Raw genomic sequence first — 22,001 nt, forward strand, 5'->3', positions numbered from 1 at the left:
CAATATAAACCAAATTTGTATAGCTCATTTGATCTAAAAATGCATTGAACATAAATCTCATCATTGCTGGGACTGTTCAATTCACTTCATCTTTTCCTAATTAAAAACCACAAGGGTTGCTATCAGATATGAATCTTATACTCACATCTATGAATTGGTTGCGGTCATCAGGTATCAGAGGGTCACAGATCTGTATGTCAGACTGACCTGATCTCGGGATGCTCTTGGCTCACGAAAGGTCATTTGTTTCTCCAAAGGGGAAGTCCTGAGCCTTTATTAATCAGCATGAAGCTCCTGATGAGCACATCTGCCTGGAGCTTCCTCAGCAGATCATCTACTCTGAGACACAGACCGTGAGTTCAGCACTTTTAATGACTCATTAAAGCTTCCATATGAAGAGTTTCTGAAGAGTTTAATGCTGTTTTTTTTCTACAACTCCTGACCTATAACTTGTGTTCTTGTCTCCTACCTTGCCTCCGCTTTTCTAAAAACATTTCTTAAATGAAAGTCTGTAGAATATGACTGTATACAACATATTGTTTCAACATGGAGATTGCAGTGTTTAATAGTCACATTGTAGGATCTGAAATGTCAAACTGGGATTAGAATAAACCAGGGACCATATTTCAGATCCATCAGAAGTTTAACAGATTAAAATATTTTCAATTACTGTAGATATATTTTAAAGGCCTGTGACTGTACGATATCAAGAGATTTTTAACCATTTGGGCACAAGAAGTAGCCCATGTAGCCTTGTGTAGCTTTTTAAAATTGCATTATTACACAATAAAGATTTTGCAGTGTTATTTTGGTCACACTTTACAATAGTTCATTAGTTAATGTTAATTAATGCATTTACTAACATGAACAAACAATGAACAATACATCTACTACTGTATTTGTTCATGTTAGTTAACGTTAGTTAATGAAAATACAGTAGTTCATTGTTAGTTCATGTTAACTCATGGTGCATTAACTAATGTTAACAAGCATGGAGTTGGATGTTAATAATGCATTTGTAAATGTTCAATTATGATTAATAAATGCTGTACGTTTGTTGTTCATGATTAGTTCATGTTAGTAAACGCATTAACTAATGAACCTTATTGTAAAGTGTTACCGTTATTTTATATTTGATTATTGAATTTCTATTCTTGAAACCTGTTAGACTCTCCAGAAAACAGTTTATTTCATTTGTATCTTTGCTCTATTGTATGCATCTATGCTTGTCATTTGTTTATGATCTTTCATGCAGATGCACCGCTCTATAAATTCAACCCAGTCGATGTAAATTTAGGAATTATTTCCAAATAGGGAATGAAATTATATTCATATCACAATATATACAATAGACAACATTTAAAATAGACCAAAAACGTCATCAAAATAGTCCTGAAGCTATTGAAGAATCCCAATTCTTATCTTAGGGCGAATGTTTAGATCCATTTCAAGTGTTGACTACTACAATGGTTTCCAAAGTTGGGCTTGGGAAAGAGGGTCACTTGGTGATTTCCAAAAGTCAAATAAATTTAATTAAACTAAAAGAATGACCATATTTTATATATAACTTACAGAAGATAAATATAGTAGTTTTTAATAGTAAACATTCATTCATTCATTTTCTTGTCGGCTTAGTCCCTTTATTAATCCGGGGTCGCCACAGCGGAATGAACCGCCAACTTTTCCAGCAAGTTTTTATGCAGCGGATGCCCTTCCAGCAGCAACCCATCTCTGGGAAACATCCACATACACAGTCACACACACACTCATACACTACAGGCAATTTAGCCTACCCAATTCACCTGTACTGCATGTCTTTGGACTGCGGGGGAAACCGGAGCACCCGGAGGAAACCCACGCAAAGGCAGGGAGAACATGCACACAGAAACACCAACTGAGCCGAGGTTCGAACCAGCGACCCAGCGACCTTCTTGCTGAGAGGCGACAGCACTACCTACTGCGCCACTGCCTCGATCTAATAGTAAACAACAACATGCAAATAAAAAGCCATCAACAATTTCAATTCTTTGTTCGTAGGATTGGTGTTTACGCTAGATTAACAGCGCAGCAGTAGCGTCAGCTGCAGCAGGTTGATTTTACAGCACCATGTTAAACTTTCTGACACCTTTATGGCAATCAAATACATTCAAAATAAATTCAGGCCATAACTGAACAACAGGAATGATCTTTGAGTGGCGGTCTCTAAAATTACACCAAGAATAGACTTGTGCTGAAAACGTTATGTCCACCAGTCTGTTTAGGTGAGGTTAATATTACATTAAACAAATTAATAGATGACTATAAAATGATAAGGTTGTTAGCCTGTTGCACTTTTTTGAGAATATGCTCGTGTTTTTATGGCCTCCTGTTGTGTGCGCAATGTTTGTAATTTATGTAATTATAATTTATCAACGTTTTTAATTTATGCTGTCGCCTCACAGCAAGAAGGTTGCTGGTTTGAACCTCGGCTCAGTTGGCGTTTCTGTGTGGAGTTTGCATGTTCTCCCTGTGTTCGCGTGGGTTTCCTCCGGGTGCTACCACAGTCCAAAGACATGCGGTACAGGTGAATTGGGTAGGCTAAATTGTCCGTAGTGTATGAGTGTGTGTGTGAATGTGTGTGTGGATGTTTCCCAGAGATGGGTTGTGGCTGGAAGGGCATCCGCTGCGTAAAAATGTGCTGGATAAGTTGGCGGTTCATTCCGCTGTGGCGACCCTGGATTAATAAAGGGACTAAGCCGACAAGAAAATGAATGAATGAATGAATGAGTCACTGGCATTGTTATTTTAGGGGTCGCGGGCTGAAAAGTTTGGGAACCCCTGAACTACCACATTGCAGATATCTAAACATTGCGATCCTAGTTTTTGCGATATCACGCAGTCCTATATGGCTGTAGTTTTCTAACATGATCTGTCCTTCAGGTTAACGTGAAGATCTTATGAACATGATGTCACTTAAAAACCAACCTGCTTGGCGCTGGGGAGCCCGTGCTATCATTGACAAGTCAAACTCACTTGAGTCTAACCCACCGCCGCATGAAAAGTTCCCTACTGTTTCGCCAAGGGGACCCACTGATGAAGGTAAAGTCTTACCTGTGTTCTGTTTGCATTTGCATATGGAAAGGGAGGGGTCTGGATGCAGAGTTGGTGCAGTTGCAAGATGTGCTGCATGCAATGCTTTTTAATGCGCACGTCCTGACGTCACTAGCTTCACTGAGAACAATTTGTTTGACATTGCAAGACTGAAATATACAGTTTCAGCTTGCAAATCCAAGTCTGCATCCAGATATTGTGTAGAAAGGCCAAAAAAAAAAAAAAACCCAACAGTCTGTTTTCTTTTTTTAAGCAATAAGAGCCGCAAGTCTCTCAGTATTGAGCATCGACATGCGTGTGACCGAGAACAAAAACGTCCACCACACGGACACATACAAGGGCTCAAACCTCATTGTGCGCAGAAATACAGAGTTCACCATTATCCTCAAACTCGACCGGGCCTTCAATGAACAGCAGCACCAAGTGGAGTTGGAGTTCCTGATTGGTGAGCTTCTAGATCTAATATTAAGATAAAAAAAACATCATAAAATGTCAGTAATAAATTATTTTCTTCCTTAAAGTTTTTGCCTTGTTTCCAGGACAAATATTTAAAATCTTTATTAAATCAAGAAGCATTTCCTAGACAAGTAAATATAATATCAAAATGATATAAATATAAAAGATATACACACACACACACATATATATATATATATATATATATATATATATATATATATATATATATATATATATATATATATATATATATATATATATATCTTGTATTTTAACTAAACAGATGCATTTCTCTGTTTGTTTATATCGCTTCTGTATTATTGCTGCAGTGCAACAATGGTATAGTTAAGCTGACCAACACTTGCCTGGAAACTTGTCAACTTGACTGTAAAGATATTATTTTAATATAATCAACATAGCTTTACTATGCTGAATCGCACTTTCCCCCACATCGAAAATTTTGTTTATGCTACAGGAAGTTCACCTGATGAAAACAAGGGCACCTACATCATAGTGTCCATTGGGAAAGAGAAGCAAGACAGTAGCTGGAAGAGTCGGGTGGTGGCAATGCATGGCAATAGCGTTATGGTGGGCATAACACCAGATGCCAAATGCATCATTGGCCGCTTCCGCATTTTTGCAGTAGTTGTGAGCGTTTTGGGGAAAGAGCGCACTCAGAGGAACCCGGACACAGATTTCTATGTGCTGTTCAATCCTTGGAACTCTGGTGAGTACACACTACGAGACAAAGTTTAATGGATTTGTTCACCCAAAATAGTAAATTAATTGCTTAAATAATGTCATTTCAATGCCGCTTCATCTTCAGAACACAGAATAAGATATCTTGCATGAAATCTGACAGCTTCCTCATACTCCCTAGACATCCTCCTGACTCATTAAAAGTCTATAAAAGGAACCAAAAACATTGTCAAAACTTTCCATGGGACTTGGAACTGTGATCATATGAAGCTCCAAGAACACTTTTGTGCACCAAGAAACAAATAAACCTGTAAAATCTACTAACTAACCTATTCAAAATGTCACTTTAAGCTTTATAGAAGTGTCTGGAATAATATCTAGTCAAATATTATGTGCTGTCATCAGGACAAAGAAAATAAATCAGTTTTTAGAGATGAGTTATTAAAACTATTATGTTTAGAAATGTTCTCTCTGTTAAACAAAAATTAAGGTGAAAAATAATCAGGGAGGGCTAATAATTCTTCCGTGTTAGATCAGGGATCATGTTTTCGATGGCCAATACGACACTTGCGTGTTGCTTTGCTGACTCTAATAGCACCCTGATGACCTGACAAGGAAAAGAAGACACAGATGTATTTGTGTTGTTGAGTTTTTGGAGCTTTGTATGGTTACAGAAGCCACATTGAATACTTTGGAACTTGGAACGACCATTGCTGTACATTATCTGACAAAAGTCTTGTCGGCTATGCAATTTTTAGGAAGAACAAATAATAATTTGACTTCTAGTTGATCATTTGGTATCAGAAGTGGCTTATATGAAAGGCAAAGGCCTCTAGATTATGCTTATTTGACCAAGGTAAAATATGATCATGCCTTGATTTTGAATGATTCCATTAGGACAGTAAGGTCTGACTCTGCTTAGACAAAAGTCTCGTCACTGAACAGAAATAATGTCCAGTATAGAATATAAAGTCCTGCTGCAGTGGAGACAGAATGAATATTGCCATACGTCTCTGACATGACTCAAATCCCTGATTAATAAAGTCATCTGGAATGGCGAAGGAAGCGTTCCTGCAGGACTCTCAGAGTTCATCAAGACTCTTTGTGTTCATCTTTAATGCCTCCTCTTTCATATTACCCCAGACATGCTCAGTAATGTTCATGTCTGGTGACTTGGCTGGCCAATCCTGGAGCAGCTTGACCTTCTTTGCTTTCAGGATCTTTGAAGTGGAGGTTGAAGTATGAGAAGGAGCGCTATCCTGCTGAAGAATTGTTCCTCTCCTGTGGTTTGTAATGTAATGGGCAGCACGACCTCAGGCTGTTGATGTTGCCGTCCACTCTGCAGATCTCCCGCACACCCCCATACTGAATGTAACCCCAAACCATGATTTTTCCCTTACCAAACTTGACTGATTTCTGTGAGAATCTTGGCTCCTTGCAGGTTCCAGTAGGTCTTTTGCAGTTCAACAGATGATTTGTAGGAAAGTCGACCTTTTTACGCTTTTCCAAACGAGCGAACTAGAAGTTATTATTTGTTGCTCTTAAAACTGGGAACGACGACAAGACTTTTGTCAGGTAGTGTATATAAAGGATGAGAGAGCTCTTGGATTTCATCTGAAATATCTTCATTTGCGATCTGAAGATGAACAAAAGATTGGAACGGCATGAGGGCGATCAATAAACAACAGAGGTTTCATTTTTGGTTGAACTAACCCACTAATATTAGATCATAATCTTTGATTTCTTAGAGGTCACTATCTTACTAGATATAATGACAACTATATATGTTGCTACGCAGAGGATGAGGTGTACATGGATAAAGAGGAAGACAGGCAGGAGTATGTGATGAATGAAGTGGGGACCATCTACAATGGAGTACACAACAACATCACCACACGCTCATGGAACTTTGGCCAGGTTGGCATTGTTTTGCAGAAGTTTCTCCATCTCTGACATGATTAGATTTTTTGTCCTATATTATACCTTAAACCAGGGATGTCTAGATCTGTTCTTGGAGGGTACATTTTTTTTTTGCAGAGTGAAAGTTTCTTGGGGGGGTTTCTCAGCAGGCAGACCGATAATGGCTACCAAGTCATCAAGCTCCCTTAAAGGCAACATGCAATAAGACACACCCTTGTAGGGCAGATTTTGTTTTGTGTCCTATGTTCAGCGTACTTTGAAAGAAAACTCCAGCATGAATTCACTGTTGGTCCAGAATGATTTAAATAATAATAATAATAATACATTTTATTTAAAGGTGCCTTTCTAGCAACTCAAAGACACCGTACAATCAACAAGAGCCATAAAACAACAAGAGAAATATTAAAATATACACGATAATAGTGCAGATTAAATTAAGTATTAAAAGCCATCTTAAATAAGTGGGTTTTGAGTCTTGATTTAAATAGTGTGAGGGAGTCAATGTTTCTGATGGCAGGTGGTAGTGAGTTCCAAATGCTCTGTTGCCTATAGTAGAAAGACGAGAAGAGGGAACAGACAAGTGGAGAGAGGAAGAAGATCGCAGAGTGCGAGAAGGAACAGAAATGTGGATGAGGGCAGACAAATATGGAGGGGCAAGATTGTGGATGGCTTTGAATGTTAACATCAAGATTTTAAAGTCAATTCGAAAATAAACAGGTAACCAGTGAAGCTGCTGCAGGACAGGGGTGATGTGATGAAGAAGGGGTTCTGGTGATGATACGGGCAGCTGAGTTCTGGAGCTTACGGAGAGATTTTTGAGTGAAACCAAAGAGAAGAGAGTTGCAGTAATCTAAACGAGACGTGACAAGGCTATGAACGAGAACAGCAGTGGCATGAGGGGTAAGAGAAGGGCGGAGACGGTTAATGTTGTGGGTGTAAGTAAGCAGACCGGGTGATGTTATTGATGTGAGAATCAAAAGATAGGGTGCTGTCAAGGTTAGGTTGTTGATGTCAGCATGTTCTCTAGCAAAATAATAGAAGTTGCTTTTTACACCAGTTTATACTGTATTTAATTATGAATGTATATTATCCCACATTCCCAACACATTTTTAAAAGGTAGAGAGAAATCCAGATGTGGGATTTGGGGATCAGGATTGAGAAACACTGTAATAGGCACACTAGAAACTTCCTGAAAGGTTGAGGCAAGTTGGGGCTAATTTCTCCAGGATGGAGTTTGGACACTGTAGGGGTACTAACTTAAACCTTGATTTGCAGTTTCTGGGGTTACTTAAGACCTTGATTTGCGGTTACTGATGTGATTAAGCTAAGCCATAGATCTCAAACTCGATTTCTGAGGGGCCGCAGCTCTACATAGTTTTGCTCCAACATTAATTAAACAGATCTGATCCAATTAAACAAGGTGTTTAAGATAACTATGGACTATATTAGGTTTTTTTTCTTCACTCTCCTATTGGTGAAGTTTTTTTTTCCCTCTCCGCTGTCGCCTCTGGCTTGCATGCTTCAGGATCTGAAAAGCTACACATCGATGAATTTGCTCTTCAGTGTTTGGACTCTCAGTAATGATTTCAAACCACACTGAACTGAGCTTAACTGAACTGAACTTAAACACTAAAAACTGAACTACCCTGATCCAGTTACTATGACCATTTATGAGAAGCTGCTTCGACACAATCTACAATGTAAAAGCGCTATACAAATAATGCTGAATTGAATTGAATATTAAGCAGGCTTGAGTTGGAGCTCAACTCTGCGGAGCAGTAGCCCTCCAGGAGTCGAATTTGAGACCACTGAGCTCACCTAATATCATAATCACAGCAAGATTTATCCCCCTCTGTAATAAACCTTTTGTGTGGCTTGATGTAGTTTGAAGAGGGGGTTCTGGATGCATGTCTCACAGTAATGGATGCTGGGAATGTACCGCTGTTGTTCCGTGGAAATGCCACTGAAGTAGTTCGGCAAGCATCAGCTCTGGTATGATTTGATAACAGCAATCAAATTATGGATGATTCTTTTTTATTTACTTCTTTTGGTGGTATTTTTTCAGATGAATTCCCAAGGGGATAATGGTGTCCTAGTTGGTAGCTGGAGTGGTGATTACTCCAGTGGCACAGCACCCACCGCCTGGACTGGAAGTCCTGAAATCCTGCTCAAATATGCCAGTGAAGGCTGTGTGCCTGTGTGTTTTGCTCAGTGCTGGGTGTTTGCAGGCACACTCAACACTTGTGAGTATTGCAAACATGCATTAGACCATCCATTCGAGAAACTTTTCTTAATGCTAATGTAAAGCATTAAGAAGTAAAGACTTCTGGTCTGAGGCAATGGTGTATGTGCACAGAAGGTGTTTTCAGGCAATGATAAACTTCCGGTGAAAGTTTTATGTGACTATTTTCAATATTATAAGGTTCCTTTCACAGCATTGATGTTGTAATGTCATCAAAGTACAATCAGTTAAGCCATTTGAGTTTAATCATTCAATGCCGGGGTGTCCAAACTCAGTCCCAGAGGGCCGGTGTCCTGCATATTTTAGTTCCAACCCCAATGAAACACACCTGAACCAGCTAATCAAGTGCTTACTAGGTATACACTTCCAGTGAGGTGTATTGAAGGAAGTTGGAGCTAAACTGGCAGGACCGAGTTTGGACACCCTTGATTGAATGTATGTAGCCTTGTTAAAAGTGTCCTGTATGAACATGTTTAGCATTTTTTTTTCTCCAGGTTTTGGATTTCTTTCAAGAAAATTGTATTTGAATATGCGGCAACTATAGTTCCAATGGGCAAATATGTTGTAAGAACCATTCAATGTAAAATTTGAAAAGGAGGAGAACATTTGGCTTTCTAACTCAAAGCAACTGAACTTACAAAAGATCAATTCATATTTATAAACACATTTACTATATTTAAAATTGGAAAACCATTTGATATGAACCCCCAGAAAATTATATCATTTGAAAAAATATAATTTAATGAAGATGAAAACACAAGGAAATAATCCATTTGTCTTAAAGTGATTAAAGATTAAACTAGTGTGTGTCAATAAGATAATTTTTATAAAGAGTTGAAGTCAGAATTATTAGCTCCCCTGTTTATTTTCCCCCCCAATTTCTGTTTAACGGAGCGAAGAGTTTTTCAACACATTTGTAATTATGATAGTTTTAATAACTCATCCCTGATAACGGATTTATTATTTTTTGCCATGCTGACAGCACATAATATTAAACAAGATATTCTTCAAGACACTTCTATACAGCTTAAAGTGAGATTTAAAGGCTTAACTAGGTTAATTAGGTTAACTAAGCAGGTTAGGGTAATTAGGCAAGTTAATGTATAACGATGGTTTGATCTGTAGACTATCGAAAAGTTAATAGCTTAAAGGGGCTAATCATTTTGAACTTAAATGGTGTTTAAAAAAATAAAAACTGCTTTTATTCTAGCCGAAATAAAACAAATAAGACTTTCTCCAGAAGAAAAAATATTATCAGACATACTGTGAAAATTTCCTTGCTCTGTTAAACATTATTTAAAGAATATTCAAAAAAAGAAATAAATAGTTAAATACAATTATTACAAATATTGCAATAATTAGTTATAATTAATACAAATATTAATAGATATTAATAATTCAATAGTTTTAATGTCCTATTCCCCAGAGCAAAATCCCAAGTGTGGAGAGCGTCTAAAAGCAGGAGTTCATTATTTTCTGTTCACTCAGCACTTTAACTCTGCTCCAGTGTAGTTTTAACTCTTTGTAGGAGTGGGAGCAGTGGGAGATGTTAATTTTACTCTGTGGATTTTGCTGTGTATCACATTGTGTTTTAAAAACATCTACTTTAAAGTAAAGATATCAGTTAAAGGGTTGTGTTAAGATGGGATATTATGATTATGCAAATTAGTTTAAAATTAAACTTTACTTAAAAATCTGTGTGCTTATACCCCATTTAACAGCACGTTTTACCTCATTTCTTCCAATGTCTCTTCCAGTTGTGCGCTGCCTTGGGATCCCTGGACGGGTGGTCACCAACTACTGCTCTGCTCATGACAACACAGGCAACCTGAAGACAGACATTGTGCTTGATGAGGATGGGAGAATGGACAAAAGCCGAACAAGAGATTCAGTCTGGTAAGATTTTCCAAACAAGATTATCTGAAAATAGACAATAAATGCATTATTTAACATAACACTTCCATCTAAAGATATCTCAGGTGTTGTAACAGTTGACTTGAGATACTCTAATCCTAATGTGACTTAACTGAAAGGTCTGTTGGCAATACAGTTACGTTGCAATACTTTGTTTTTATAGGAACTACCATTGCTGGAATGAGGTGTTCATGAAGAGGCTTGATCTGCCTGATCAATACTCTGGCTGGCAGGTGGTCGACTGCACCCCTCAGGAGACCAGTGATGGTATCATCCCTGCCATGACATTTGCCATTTCATAAGCATATCTTAAGGTGCATCTAAGATATTCTCCTTCTTTGATTTAGGTCTTTTCAGATGTGGCCCGACGTCTGTCAATGCAATCAAAGAGGGAGAGCTCAGCTATCCATTTGATGCAAGGTTCGTCTTTGCAGAGGTAAGAAGAAAACATGGCTAATGTTTTGACCTTAACTTACAAGTTAATATCTACATGCATGGACATAACTCTTTCTCTCCTCAGCTGAACAGTGATGTGATTTACCATAAGTCTAATAAGTATGGAAAAACAAAGATTATCCATGTGGACACTTCGTACGTGGGAAAGCAGCTTGTGACCAAAAAGCATGACAGTAACGACTATATGGACATCACTTCTAGCTATAAATATTCAGAAGGTAAATTTCATTCAGTCTACAGCTGGGGTGTCCAAACGTGGTCCTGGAGGGCCTGGTGCCCTGCATAGTTTAGCTCCAACCTGTTACACACCTGCCTGGAAGTTTCTACTATATCTAGAAAGAGCTTGATTAGCTGATTCAGGTGTGTTTAATTGGGGTTGGAGCTAAAATATGACCCTAAAATTGGCCCTCCAGGACTGAGTTTGGACACCCCTGGTCTACAGGATAAAAAAAAAAGCAATGTGACATTAGATTAAGAGAGCAGATATTATTGAAGCAATGTTTTTTTTTTTTACAAGATCTGTCTTTGACTTGATTGATACTCTATGGAACAAGGAGTAATAGTGACTTGCAGGGCTTTCTTGAGGAATCATAACCTTTTAAGAGTTGCCTTGTGGGAGCTACAATTTATTAGTGCATTTGTGACTAGTTAGTGAACAGAAAAGGCCTTTCACTTATTTATATTGACATGCTTGACAAACCAAGAACTTTGGTTTTCTAATTTGGCTGTTTTAATAGACAACCCCATTTAGTCATCTCAAAAGTCCTGAATATTAATCCATCTAGGGTAGTTTGACTTTGTAGTTCTAGATTGGAATGTCACACATTAAAAATACAATTGGTTTTAATAACCCTACCTTGGGATACCTTATTGACCTTATTCTCTGCAGACGAGTGGGCGCTGCCATTTGAATCTTTTTGGCACGAGACTTCCGGTCTCATTCACTTCCATTCATTTTTAGACATTAAAAACTGCTCGTTTCGCTGTTTGATGTTGCAAACTGATATTTCCTTGTTATATTATTCTACTTGGTCTGTATAGTCATGCAAACATTTGTTTGCAAAGCAAGTAGTTTGACCGTTTTTGCCGTTTATTAATCCTTGTCATTTCTCCCATAGGCGACTGAAACGGAAGTTCTAAGACAATCGCGAAAACAGGCGCACTTCCGCATTTTAGAATAAGGTCAATAGAGGATAGACAATATTATATATATATATATATATATATATATATATATATATATATATATATATATATATATATATATATATATGTATATATATATATATATATATATATATATATATATATATATATATATATATATATATATATATATATATATATATATGTATATATATATATATATATATATATATATATATATATATATATATTTATATGAATACCAAATATCTAGTGGTAACAGAGGCCAGAATATAATAGTTGTATAAGTAAACATCATGCCCAAGGATTCAAGTGGTAGACAAGAAAATAATGCTAAAGTAGACAGTAGATATAGTGTCAGTGAACCTGATAGGGTTATGTTGGTGCCGTGACCCAGATGGAATTGAGGTTTAGTGGGGTGAGTGTGATGGAGTCCAGCTAGTAAGAGTGGTTGGGTGAACTTCACTCCTTTAGGCTCAAGATGTACAACCGATGATGGACATGCTAGGTCAAATTACTGCATAGATAGAGGGGGCTACAGTGGTACAGGTAATGTTAACTTTACTGCCCTCCTTCCAATAAACTGTGATTGGAATTTACCTAGAGCTTTGTTAGGAAACTGTATAGGTTACAACATGTACAAATACACTTAACAAAAGTGTTCTGATTAATGTTATGGAAAATTCTGCCAAGTCTGGTGGGTTTAAAAAGGGAAGGAGCTAAACTGGTGCTGTGACCCAGATGGGAGGCCTAGCATTGTGCAAGAATGGTGTAAATAAACAGAAATCCACTGAGCTCCAGAGATATATTTTAGCAACATTGTTAGCATACTTCCCCTCTCATGCCATACATGTTGGTTTGAACCAACTTAGAGCAGTCCTAATACACTGTAGGGGTTACAACATGTTCATATACTCTTAATAATAGAAGTCTGATTGATGTTATGAAAAATTCTGCCTATTCTGGTGGGTGTACAAATGGTGGGTGTTAAATTAGTGCTGTGAGCCCAATGGGAGGCTAAACTAGGTGCAAGAATGGTGCAGATAAACCGAACTCCCCTGAGCCCTAGAGATGGATTTTAGCAACATTGTTAGCATACCTCCCCTCTTATGCCATGAATGTTGGTTTAAACCCAGTTAGGGCAGTACTAGGTAACTGTAAGGGTTACAACATGTACATATACACTTAACAAAGGTAGACTGATTGATGTTATGGAAGAATTTGAATTAGTCTGGTGAGTGTAGAAATGGTAGGTGTTAAACTGGTGCCGTGACCCGGGTGGAAGATTAAGCAGAGTACAAGGATGGTATGAATAAACCTAACCTCTTAGCTGCAGAGATATACATTTAGCCACATTGTTAGCATACCTCCCCTCTTATGCCATAAAGGTTGATTTGAACCCACTTAGAGCAGTACTAAGTAACTGGGGAGAACATGTACATATACACTTAACAATAGCAGTCTGGTTGACGTTATGGAAACTGGTGCCGTGACCCAGATGAGAGGTTAAGCAGGGTGCAAAAATGGTGATTTTAGCATACCGTGTTAGCATTCCTACCTGTTGTTTTAAACCCCACGTAGAGCAGTGATGGGAAACTGGAAGAGTTATAACATCTTTAAAGTGATTTAATTGATGTTATGGAAAATCCTGGTTGGTGTACAAATGGGAGGGGGTTACACTGGTGCAGTCACCCGGATGTCAGTCTATCTGCCTTCCATGCCATGAACATTGATTTGAATCCCACCTAGAGCAGTGCAAGGCAACATGAGCGGTTACAGCAGGTAGATGTTAGTATACCTGCCTCCCATGCTGTAAACGTTGATTTGAACCACACCTAGATTGCAACATGTAGATTGAACAACATAGGTTTGACTGATGTAATGGAAAATCTAAATCTTTAACCTACAACTCTCCTGACTCTAGCAAGTCTCAAGGAACGTCAGGTTATGCAGATGGCAGAGCGACGTGGCGTTCCTAGCAGGAAATATCTGACACTCCCTGAAGCAGGTGTGGAAATCCAGATCCAGACTAACACCATCAAAATAGGTGACGACTTCAGACTAACAATGAATATTAAGAACAAGTCCAGCAAAGCCTGCACCGTCATTGCCACTGTCACTGGCTGTGTGGTGTTCTACACGGGCATCACCGGCTCAGATTTTAAGCTTGAAAACAAAAAGGCATCCGTGCAAGCTTCAAAAAGTGAGTCAGACACAACTGGTTCAGTAACACTGCACAAAACTTAACAACATTATTAGCTAATGGATCATCATATCTTTACAGCTGAACCTGTGACAATAGACATCAAAGCTGTGGATTACACACCACACCTGGTGGAACAGGCCAACCTGCTGTTTGTCGTGTACGGCATTGTTGAGGAAACTGAAACACCCCTCACCACTATGAGAGTTATCAATCTCCAACTTCCCGAACTCACAATAAAGGTAAATATATCCTTCTTAACCCTTTGTAGGGCACTTATTGAAATACTGATTGCAAAACAACAACAAAAAACAAAGCATTACCGGGGAGTTATTGCAAGACTTCTTTCATTCATACATTTTTTTTTTGGGTTAGTCTCTTAATTAATCAGGGTTCACCACAGGGGAATTAACTGGCAACTTATCCAGCACATGTTTTACACAGCGGATGCCCTTCCTGCTGCAACCCATCACTGGGAAACATTCATACACACTCATTCACACACGTACACCAATTTGGTCAACCCAATTCACCTGTACAGCATGTGTTTGGACTGTGGGGAAAACCGGAGCACCTGGAGGAAACCTACGGCATGCAACATGCAAACTCCACACAGAAATGCCAACTGACCCCACCCAGGCTTGAACCAGCAAACTTTTTGCCGTGAGGTGATTGTGCTACCCACTGCGCCACCGTGACGCCCCATTGCAAGACTTTTATGACTTTAAAAATGATACTGTAATTAATGAAAATATCACATATGGTTTTTTGGCTGATAAAAAATAACTTAAAAGTAAGTTTTGTGTAACGCGTAAAGAGATAAGTCCTCCAAAATGGTCAATTACGTCATCATTTACTTGTTTCCAACCAGTTGAATTTCTTTCTTCCTTTTAACACACACAAAGAAAATTTAAAGAAAGTTGGAAACCTGTAACATTGACTGATGAAATCAATAATTTCCAGCTTTCTTCAAAATATCTTGTTTGGCGTTCAACAGAAAAAAGAAACACATAAAGGTTTGCAACCACTTGAGGGAGTTTAAATAGTGAGCAAATTTTCACTTTTGACTTTACAATCCCTTTAATACTGACACAAATTTCACAGAACACAATAATAACTTTGAAAAATAAATGCTAAATATTCAGGGGCATTCAAGTTTCTTGGCTGTACTTTGAAAAAAATGGCATCTCTGCGTCTGTTAAATGCAGATTTAATTAATCAATTCATAATCAATATGTAAATGTACTGTAACTATTATGTGTTATGATGCATTTACACAATACTACCAGATGCTAAACATGCAACTTAGTTTTATTGTACATGAACTGTCAACATCAATGCTGCATTTATTGTAACCCACATGCTTTGTCACCGAAAAACTCATTAAGGTTCAATGAAAAAAAAATCTGTGCCGAACTTTTGGCTAACTAATCTAATATAATAGAGAGTACATATTGATTATTAGTTCTTATTTTAGCAAAGGTTTTCCAGTCTTACCCATTCAACAATACAACGTGCAATGTGAATGCATTAACATGTGTTGGTGCTCTACATTATAATTAATCTACAGATGTCTGGATCTCCCCGGGTTGGCAGTGATCTCTTGGTCAGTGTGGAATTCACCAATCCCTATAATTTCCCCCTGCTAAAGGTTGAGCTTCGCCTTGATGGACCTGGTCTGATACAGACCAAAGTGAAGCACTACAGGTAAACGTCATATTTACCACACTTGTCGAAAGTGCCAGTTAATAAGCAATTGTCAAATTCATTATTCCACTACACACCTATAAGCATGCTCAGACATAAAAAGTATTCGACATGTTTGTTTAAGGGATAATGTACATCAAGAATAGACAGAATAAAGCAGGTTAATCAGCAGCTGTTGTATAAGACTGAAAAGCTTTATGTAAGGGAAAAAGTCGAGACGGTAGTAGTCCAAGATACTTGATTCTGGTCAGTCACAACAGAAGAGGTATGTTATTCCCTGATAACAACCGCTAATTAACACAGGCTCACCCAGGAACTTTCAATCACCTTGACAGTCAGTGAATACCTTCACATACATATACTTAAAAAACATACACATTCATGTATATCTGCTTGTGTTTTTGTATTATTATATTTTGATAAATAGGTTAGTGTCAGCTCCATTCAACCTGTTTAGGTTCTGTCAGCTTTGTCTTTTGACTGTTTGGCGCCGTCTTGTAACTGAATATTGCACAATTGCCCAGCTCCACTCAGCCGCTTTCATTTCTGGCAAAGAATTAATAATACACTAAGGCTGTGAACAATGCTTTGTGTCTAATTGTTATCTTTTGTGACAAGTAAGCCATGTAATAAGCAGGATAAAGTACATCCTGGATGATTTGTTTGTCTTTGCATCCGCACAAGCCTGTCTTATTAGATTCAGCGGTTGTTATCTCAGAATAACATACCTTGGAATGTCCCGACTGACCAATCAGAATCAAGTATTCTAGACAGTTGTGTAATAATTCAATTCATGTTTATGTCCATAGCGCATCTACAATGTAGATTGTGTCAAAGCAGCTTCACATAGAAGTTCTTGTTCTTGTAAGGGCTGGTAACTCGAAGTTCAGTTCACTAATAGTAATAATCTGACATAACAACCAGCTGGATGTACATTATCCCTCTTATTAGACAGCTACTTGCCACAAAACATTGATTTGACCAATAATTGACAAGCTCTTATATTAAACAAAGCTTGCAGAATTCATAGACTAAATTAATTAATTGTTATTATTCAGTCACATAATGTGACCAAACAGTTAGGCATTACATCATGCAAGCTTTGTGTTTAATTAAAGGGTAACACTTTACAATAAGGTTCATTAGTTAATGCGTTTACTAACATGAACTAATCATGAACAACACACGTACAGCATTTATTAATCATAATTGAACATTTACTAATGCATTATTAAAATCTAAGTACATGCTTGTTAACATTAGTTAATGCACCATGAGTTAACATGAACTAACATTGAACTACTGTATTTTCATTAACTAACGTTAACAAATACATAGTAGATGTATTGTTCATTGTTTGTTCATGTTAGTAAATGCATTAATTAACATTAACTAATGAACTATTGTAAAGTGTGACCAGTTAAAGAGCTAGCAATTACAGCTCAGAGCAGTATTTTGTGTCTATTTTGTATCTAATTGTTTAGATCTGTGGCAAGTAGTCATGTAATAAGCAGGATAATGTACATCCAGTTGGTTGTTTTCGCAGAATAATACAATATACACACAGCAGCTGCACTGTAAAAAAATATATTGTGGCCTTAAATGTTTTAGTAGAAATAATCAAACTGACTGAAAATATTATGCTAAACTTTGTGTAACTTAAAAAATTAAGTAGAGAGTTGATTAAACTAAGTGCAAGCAACATAAAATTGTTTGTTATCTTGACTTTTTGTCAATACAGTTGTTTACGGTGTGATAAAGCTGTCGGGATTTTTTCTGTGAGAACAGTTGAAGTAGTATTCAGCTTAAAGTGATAATTAAAAATATATAGCTTAAGGGGGCTAATAATGACCTTAAAATGGTGTTTAAAAAATTAAAAACTGCTTTTATTCCAGCAAAAATAAAACAATTAAGACTTTTTTCAGAGGAAAAAACATTATAGGAAATACTGTGAAAATGTCCTATATCTGTTATCCATCATTTGGAAAATATTTGAAAAAGATTATCCACAATAATAATTCTGACTTCAACTGTACATTATAGCATACATACCGTTTTGTGATTAACATCTGTGTATGCTTGACATTATAACATTTTGATTAAATTCTTCATATATGTTGTGCTTTTGCAGCCAGATTTTACCTGGAGCGTCAGTGAACTACACAGTGTCGATTGTCCCTCGAGCTCATGGAAAGAAGGTGCTGATGGCCTGTCTGGACTGCTCTGCGCTGAGACAGGTCACCAATCAGCTGGAGTTTGAAGTACTGAAAAAAGAGTTGGTGACACAGGGAACGATTAGATTCAGGTCATGAAAACAGAACAGCTGCAGAGTTTGCAGGGCAATTACTTTGCTTCACTTGTATGCATTCTTTCGAAATCAAACCAAATGTTCAAATCTCATTCAGAACAAAATCCCCCTGAGCACCCTAAATAAACATAAGCAATCTTTTTCTGAAATGATGTTGACTCTTATGCTGCTTAAAGCCAATTTGACTGACTTTCTTCTGTGATCTAGGTTGCCAGATCTGAGGAAAAAAATAAATCCAACACAATGACAACTCAAAACCTGCCCCAGCTGGAGTTTGTAGCACTGAAAAAAAGATTAAGTGACGCAAGGAACGATTCAATTCAGTTCATTAAATAAAAATTGCTGAGTTTGCAGTTCAATTACTTTGCATCACCCGTATGCATTGATTAAATTGAAATAAAAATCAATCAAATGTTCAAATATTACATTTAATTCAGAACAAATTCCTCCTGAGCTCCCTAAAGAAATACAAATAATAGTTTACTAAAACAAGCGACGCAGTGGGTAGCACGATCGCCTCACAGCAAGAAGGTCACTGGTTCGAGCCTTGGCTGGGTCAGTTGGCGTTTCTGTGTGGAGTTTGCATGTTCTCCCTAATTGATAAAGGGACTAAGCCGAAAAGAAAATGAATGAATAAATGAATTTACTGAAACCATGTTGACTCTTATGCCGCTTAAAGCCAGTTTGACTGACTTTCTTCTGTGATGAGGGTTGATAAGAAAAAAAAGCCATCTGAAAGGCTACTGAAAACCTGCTGCAAAAAATGAAGTTCTCAACCCCTGGAGTTTTAATGAACTAAGTTTAAATTAAACTCTAAACTAAACTGACCAAATGTATACCCAAGAGAATGAGTGATTAATGATCATTTTGACACTTTTTTAAATTAATTTTTTTAGTAGAACCAGTTAAACACCCAAATTTCATTTGAATCTTCTAACACAAATATTATAATATTGACTTAACAAAGCCAACATACTGAAATCCTATTTAATTATTATATCTACTGGCGGCGAGGCGAGTAGGTTGTGCTGTCGCCTCACAACAAGAAGGTCGCTGGTTCAAACCTCGGCTCAGTTGGCGTTTCTGTGTGGAGTTTGCATGTTCTCCCTGCCTTCGCGTGGGTTTCCTCCGGGTGCTCCGGTTTCCCCCACAGTCCAAAGACATGCGGTACAGGTGAATTGGGTAGGCTAAATTGTCCATAGTGTATGAGTGTGTGTGTGTGGATGTTTCCCAGAGATGGGTTGCGGCTGAAAGGGCATCTGCAGCGTAAAAACTTGCTGGATAAGTTGGCGGTTCATTCCGCTGTGGCGACCCCGGATTAATAAAGGGACTAAGCCAAAGGAAAATGAATGAATGAATATCTACTGGCTGCAAAGCCATTTTTCTCTTGTCCAATTAGAGTCAATGGCTAAATTCCGACAAAGGGAAATGTTTTCCATATCTGAATACAGTGTACATGTTACTGACAGACCTTTCGAACACCAAACAACACTTCTAAGCCTACCTTTCTCAGATGTGGGAGTAACTGATGTTCTGTTGATTTAATATGTGATGCTCCATCATTTTATTCAGAGGTTGTTGGGTTGCCAGGTATCCATGCTGGGCGCAATGTCCATATTCAGTCTACATTCTGTATTTATGAGAAAGAAACATTTTCGCCGCCTGTGTCACGCTAATGTAAATAAATAAATAGACATGCAACTTCTAATTATTTCCCATTACTGCATTTTCAAAAGATCAGTGGTGTGGGAAATCCACAACCCTGGCAACACTGTCTGTGACCAAACACAAAATATTAAAAACGATTTAGAAAAACTGTTTTGTTGTTGTTGTTGTTGTTCCATAAGAAAGTACAAGAACTTTACAATGAGAATTCTTTGGCTGAGAAATCCCCTTTAATCAGCCTAAAAGTGTGATAAGTATAAATTAATGGCATGTATTCTGAAATGTGTCGTGATCTCTATTCTATGTATTGATATATTCTCTTATTGAGAGGAATCTGTACTGCATTGATAACATCTGATTTTCTCTGCTTTAATGCCATGGAGTACATTTACTAATGAAAAATAACAATAAAGTTCAGCATTACAGCTTTTCCGATGACTGGAGTTTATTTATATTGTAAATTTCCATCTGAACACGACCACCTCATGTTTATTATAGTAATACCAACGATCTTAAAGAACAAACATTGCTCATAACAAGACCTACCTTCATGCAGATTTCAGTTGCAGCCCATATCAACCACACCTGACTGTAATTATCAAGTGCTGTTCCTGTCCTGATTAATTGGTTCAGGTGTGTTTGATCAGGGTTGTAGCTAAAAAGGTAGATCTCCAGGAACAGGGTTGAGCACATACACATGCACACACACTTGTACAGGCTTTTGTGGGTGCTGTTTGCAGATTTGTTCAGATTATTTTTTTATATTAATATTTCATATCCAATAAAAGTTAAGAAATATGAATAATGACAATCATTAACACTGGCTGGGCATTTTCTAGTCAAATATAAAATTCCACTAACTCTGTGCGCCCTCTTGTGGGTTTATTCAACATCACTCTCAATTTAGCTGATGACTAGGGCCAGACGAAATCTGCGGAAGTTTTTTTAATAATTCTCCTGAGTTTTTTGGTAAAAATCTGCAGATTTCTGCGAAATTATTTTGGGAGTATCATAACTAAAACATTAATATGCAAAATAAATATATATATTTTAACTGTTATTTAATGTTTAAAATGTAAATGCAAATAGATTCACTTTATTTGGTGAACAAAGCAAGTCTCTCATATAATATCTCTACTAAAAGAACATAAATCAGATGAACATTTTCATATTAGGCAATAATATTACTGAAATTAATAAAAAAAACTGAATACATTTAAATATTACACACATTTACACAAGTAAATAAACATAATTAATGATGGGCTAAAAATCTGAGGAAATCTGCAGAATTCTGCGCATGCAAATTCCGTGTCGGCCTACTTATGAGTTATTATAGAGATGTGGAAAATACATTGATCAGAGTAATAAAACAACGCTTGTAGCTATAATTGAAAATAAAATTAAAAGTCTCTCACAGACATAGTTTGCTTAGTCTCTTTAGTCATCAGGGGTCACCACAGAGGAATGAACTGCCAACTTATCCAGCATATGTTTTACAAAGTGGATGCCCTTCCAGATGCAACCCAGTACTGGGAAACACCCATACACATGCATTTACACTCATACACTCCTGTACTATGGCCAATTTAGTTAATTCAATTCCCCTATAGAGCATGTGTTTGGACTGTGGGGGAAACCGGAGCACCTGGAGGAAACCCACGATGACAATATGAGACTCGAAACAGGGACCTTCTTGCTGTGAGGCAACAGTGCTCTCCACTGAGCCACCATGTCACCATTATAGAGATCATTCATTCATTTTCTTTTCAGCTTAGTTCCTTTATTAATCTGGGGTCGTCACAGTGGATTAAACCGCCAACTTATCCTGCATATATTTTACACATGCCCTTCCAGCTGCAACACACCTCCGGGAAACTTCCACACACACTCATTCACTACGGACAATTCGGCCTACCCAATTTACCTGTACCGCATGTCTTTGGACTGTGGGGGAAACCGGAGCATATGGAGGAAACCCACGATGAGAACATGAGACTCGAACCAGTGACCTTCTTGCTGTGAGGCAACAGTGCTCACCACTGAGCCACCATGTCGCCATTATAGTGATAATTCATTCATTCATTCATTTTCTTTTCGGTTTAATGCCTTTATTTATCAATGGTCGCCACAGCGGAATAAACCACCAACATCCAGCATATGTTTTACA

The 22,001-nt window shown here is 37.5% G+C and overlaps 1 protein-coding gene across 2 annotated transcripts in view; it reads left to right on the top strand.

The window, feature by feature from the left end:
- Window positions 1-19,981, top strand: part of f13a1a.2 (coagulation factor XIII, A1 polypeptide a, tandem duplicate 2) — a 56,386-nt gene extending 36,405 nt beyond the window's left edge. For both annotated transcript variants that reach the window (XM_681557.10, XM_073941368.1), the window contains exons 2-16: window positions 258-353; window positions 2,920-3,078; window positions 3,344-3,535; window positions 4,025-4,276; window positions 6,047-6,165; window positions 8,054-8,161; window positions 8,235-8,412; window positions 10,169-10,307; window positions 10,489-10,592; window positions 10,673-10,761; window positions 10,846-10,999; window positions 13,873-14,151; window positions 14,233-14,393; window positions 15,722-15,858; window positions 17,990-19,981. In XM_681557.10, the coding sequence (XP_686649.6) occupies window positions 2,937-3,078; window positions 3,344-3,535; window positions 4,025-4,276; window positions 6,047-6,165; window positions 8,054-8,161; window positions 8,235-8,412; window positions 10,169-10,307; window positions 10,489-10,592; window positions 10,673-10,761; window positions 10,846-10,999; window positions 13,873-14,151; window positions 14,233-14,393; window positions 15,722-15,858; window positions 17,990-18,170 (2,235 nt within the window). In that variant the 5' untranslated portion in view covers window positions 258-353; window positions 2,920-2,936 and the 3' untranslated portion in view covers window positions 18,171-19,981. The remainder of the gene's footprint in view (window positions 1-257; window positions 354-2,919; window positions 3,079-3,343; window positions 3,536-4,024; window positions 4,277-6,046; window positions 6,166-8,053; window positions 8,162-8,234; window positions 8,413-10,168; window positions 10,308-10,488; window positions 10,593-10,672; window positions 10,762-10,845; window positions 11,000-13,872; window positions 14,152-14,232; window positions 14,394-15,721; window positions 15,859-17,989) is intronic.
- Window positions 19,982-22,001: the final 2,020 nt, after the last annotated feature.

This window comes from Danio rerio, chromosome 24, assembly GCF_049306965.1.
Source record: "Danio rerio strain Tuebingen ecotype United States chromosome 24, GRCz12tu, whole genome shotgun sequence".
Lineage (NCBI taxonomy): Eukaryota > Metazoa > Chordata > Actinopteri > Cypriniformes > Danionidae > Danio > Danio rerio.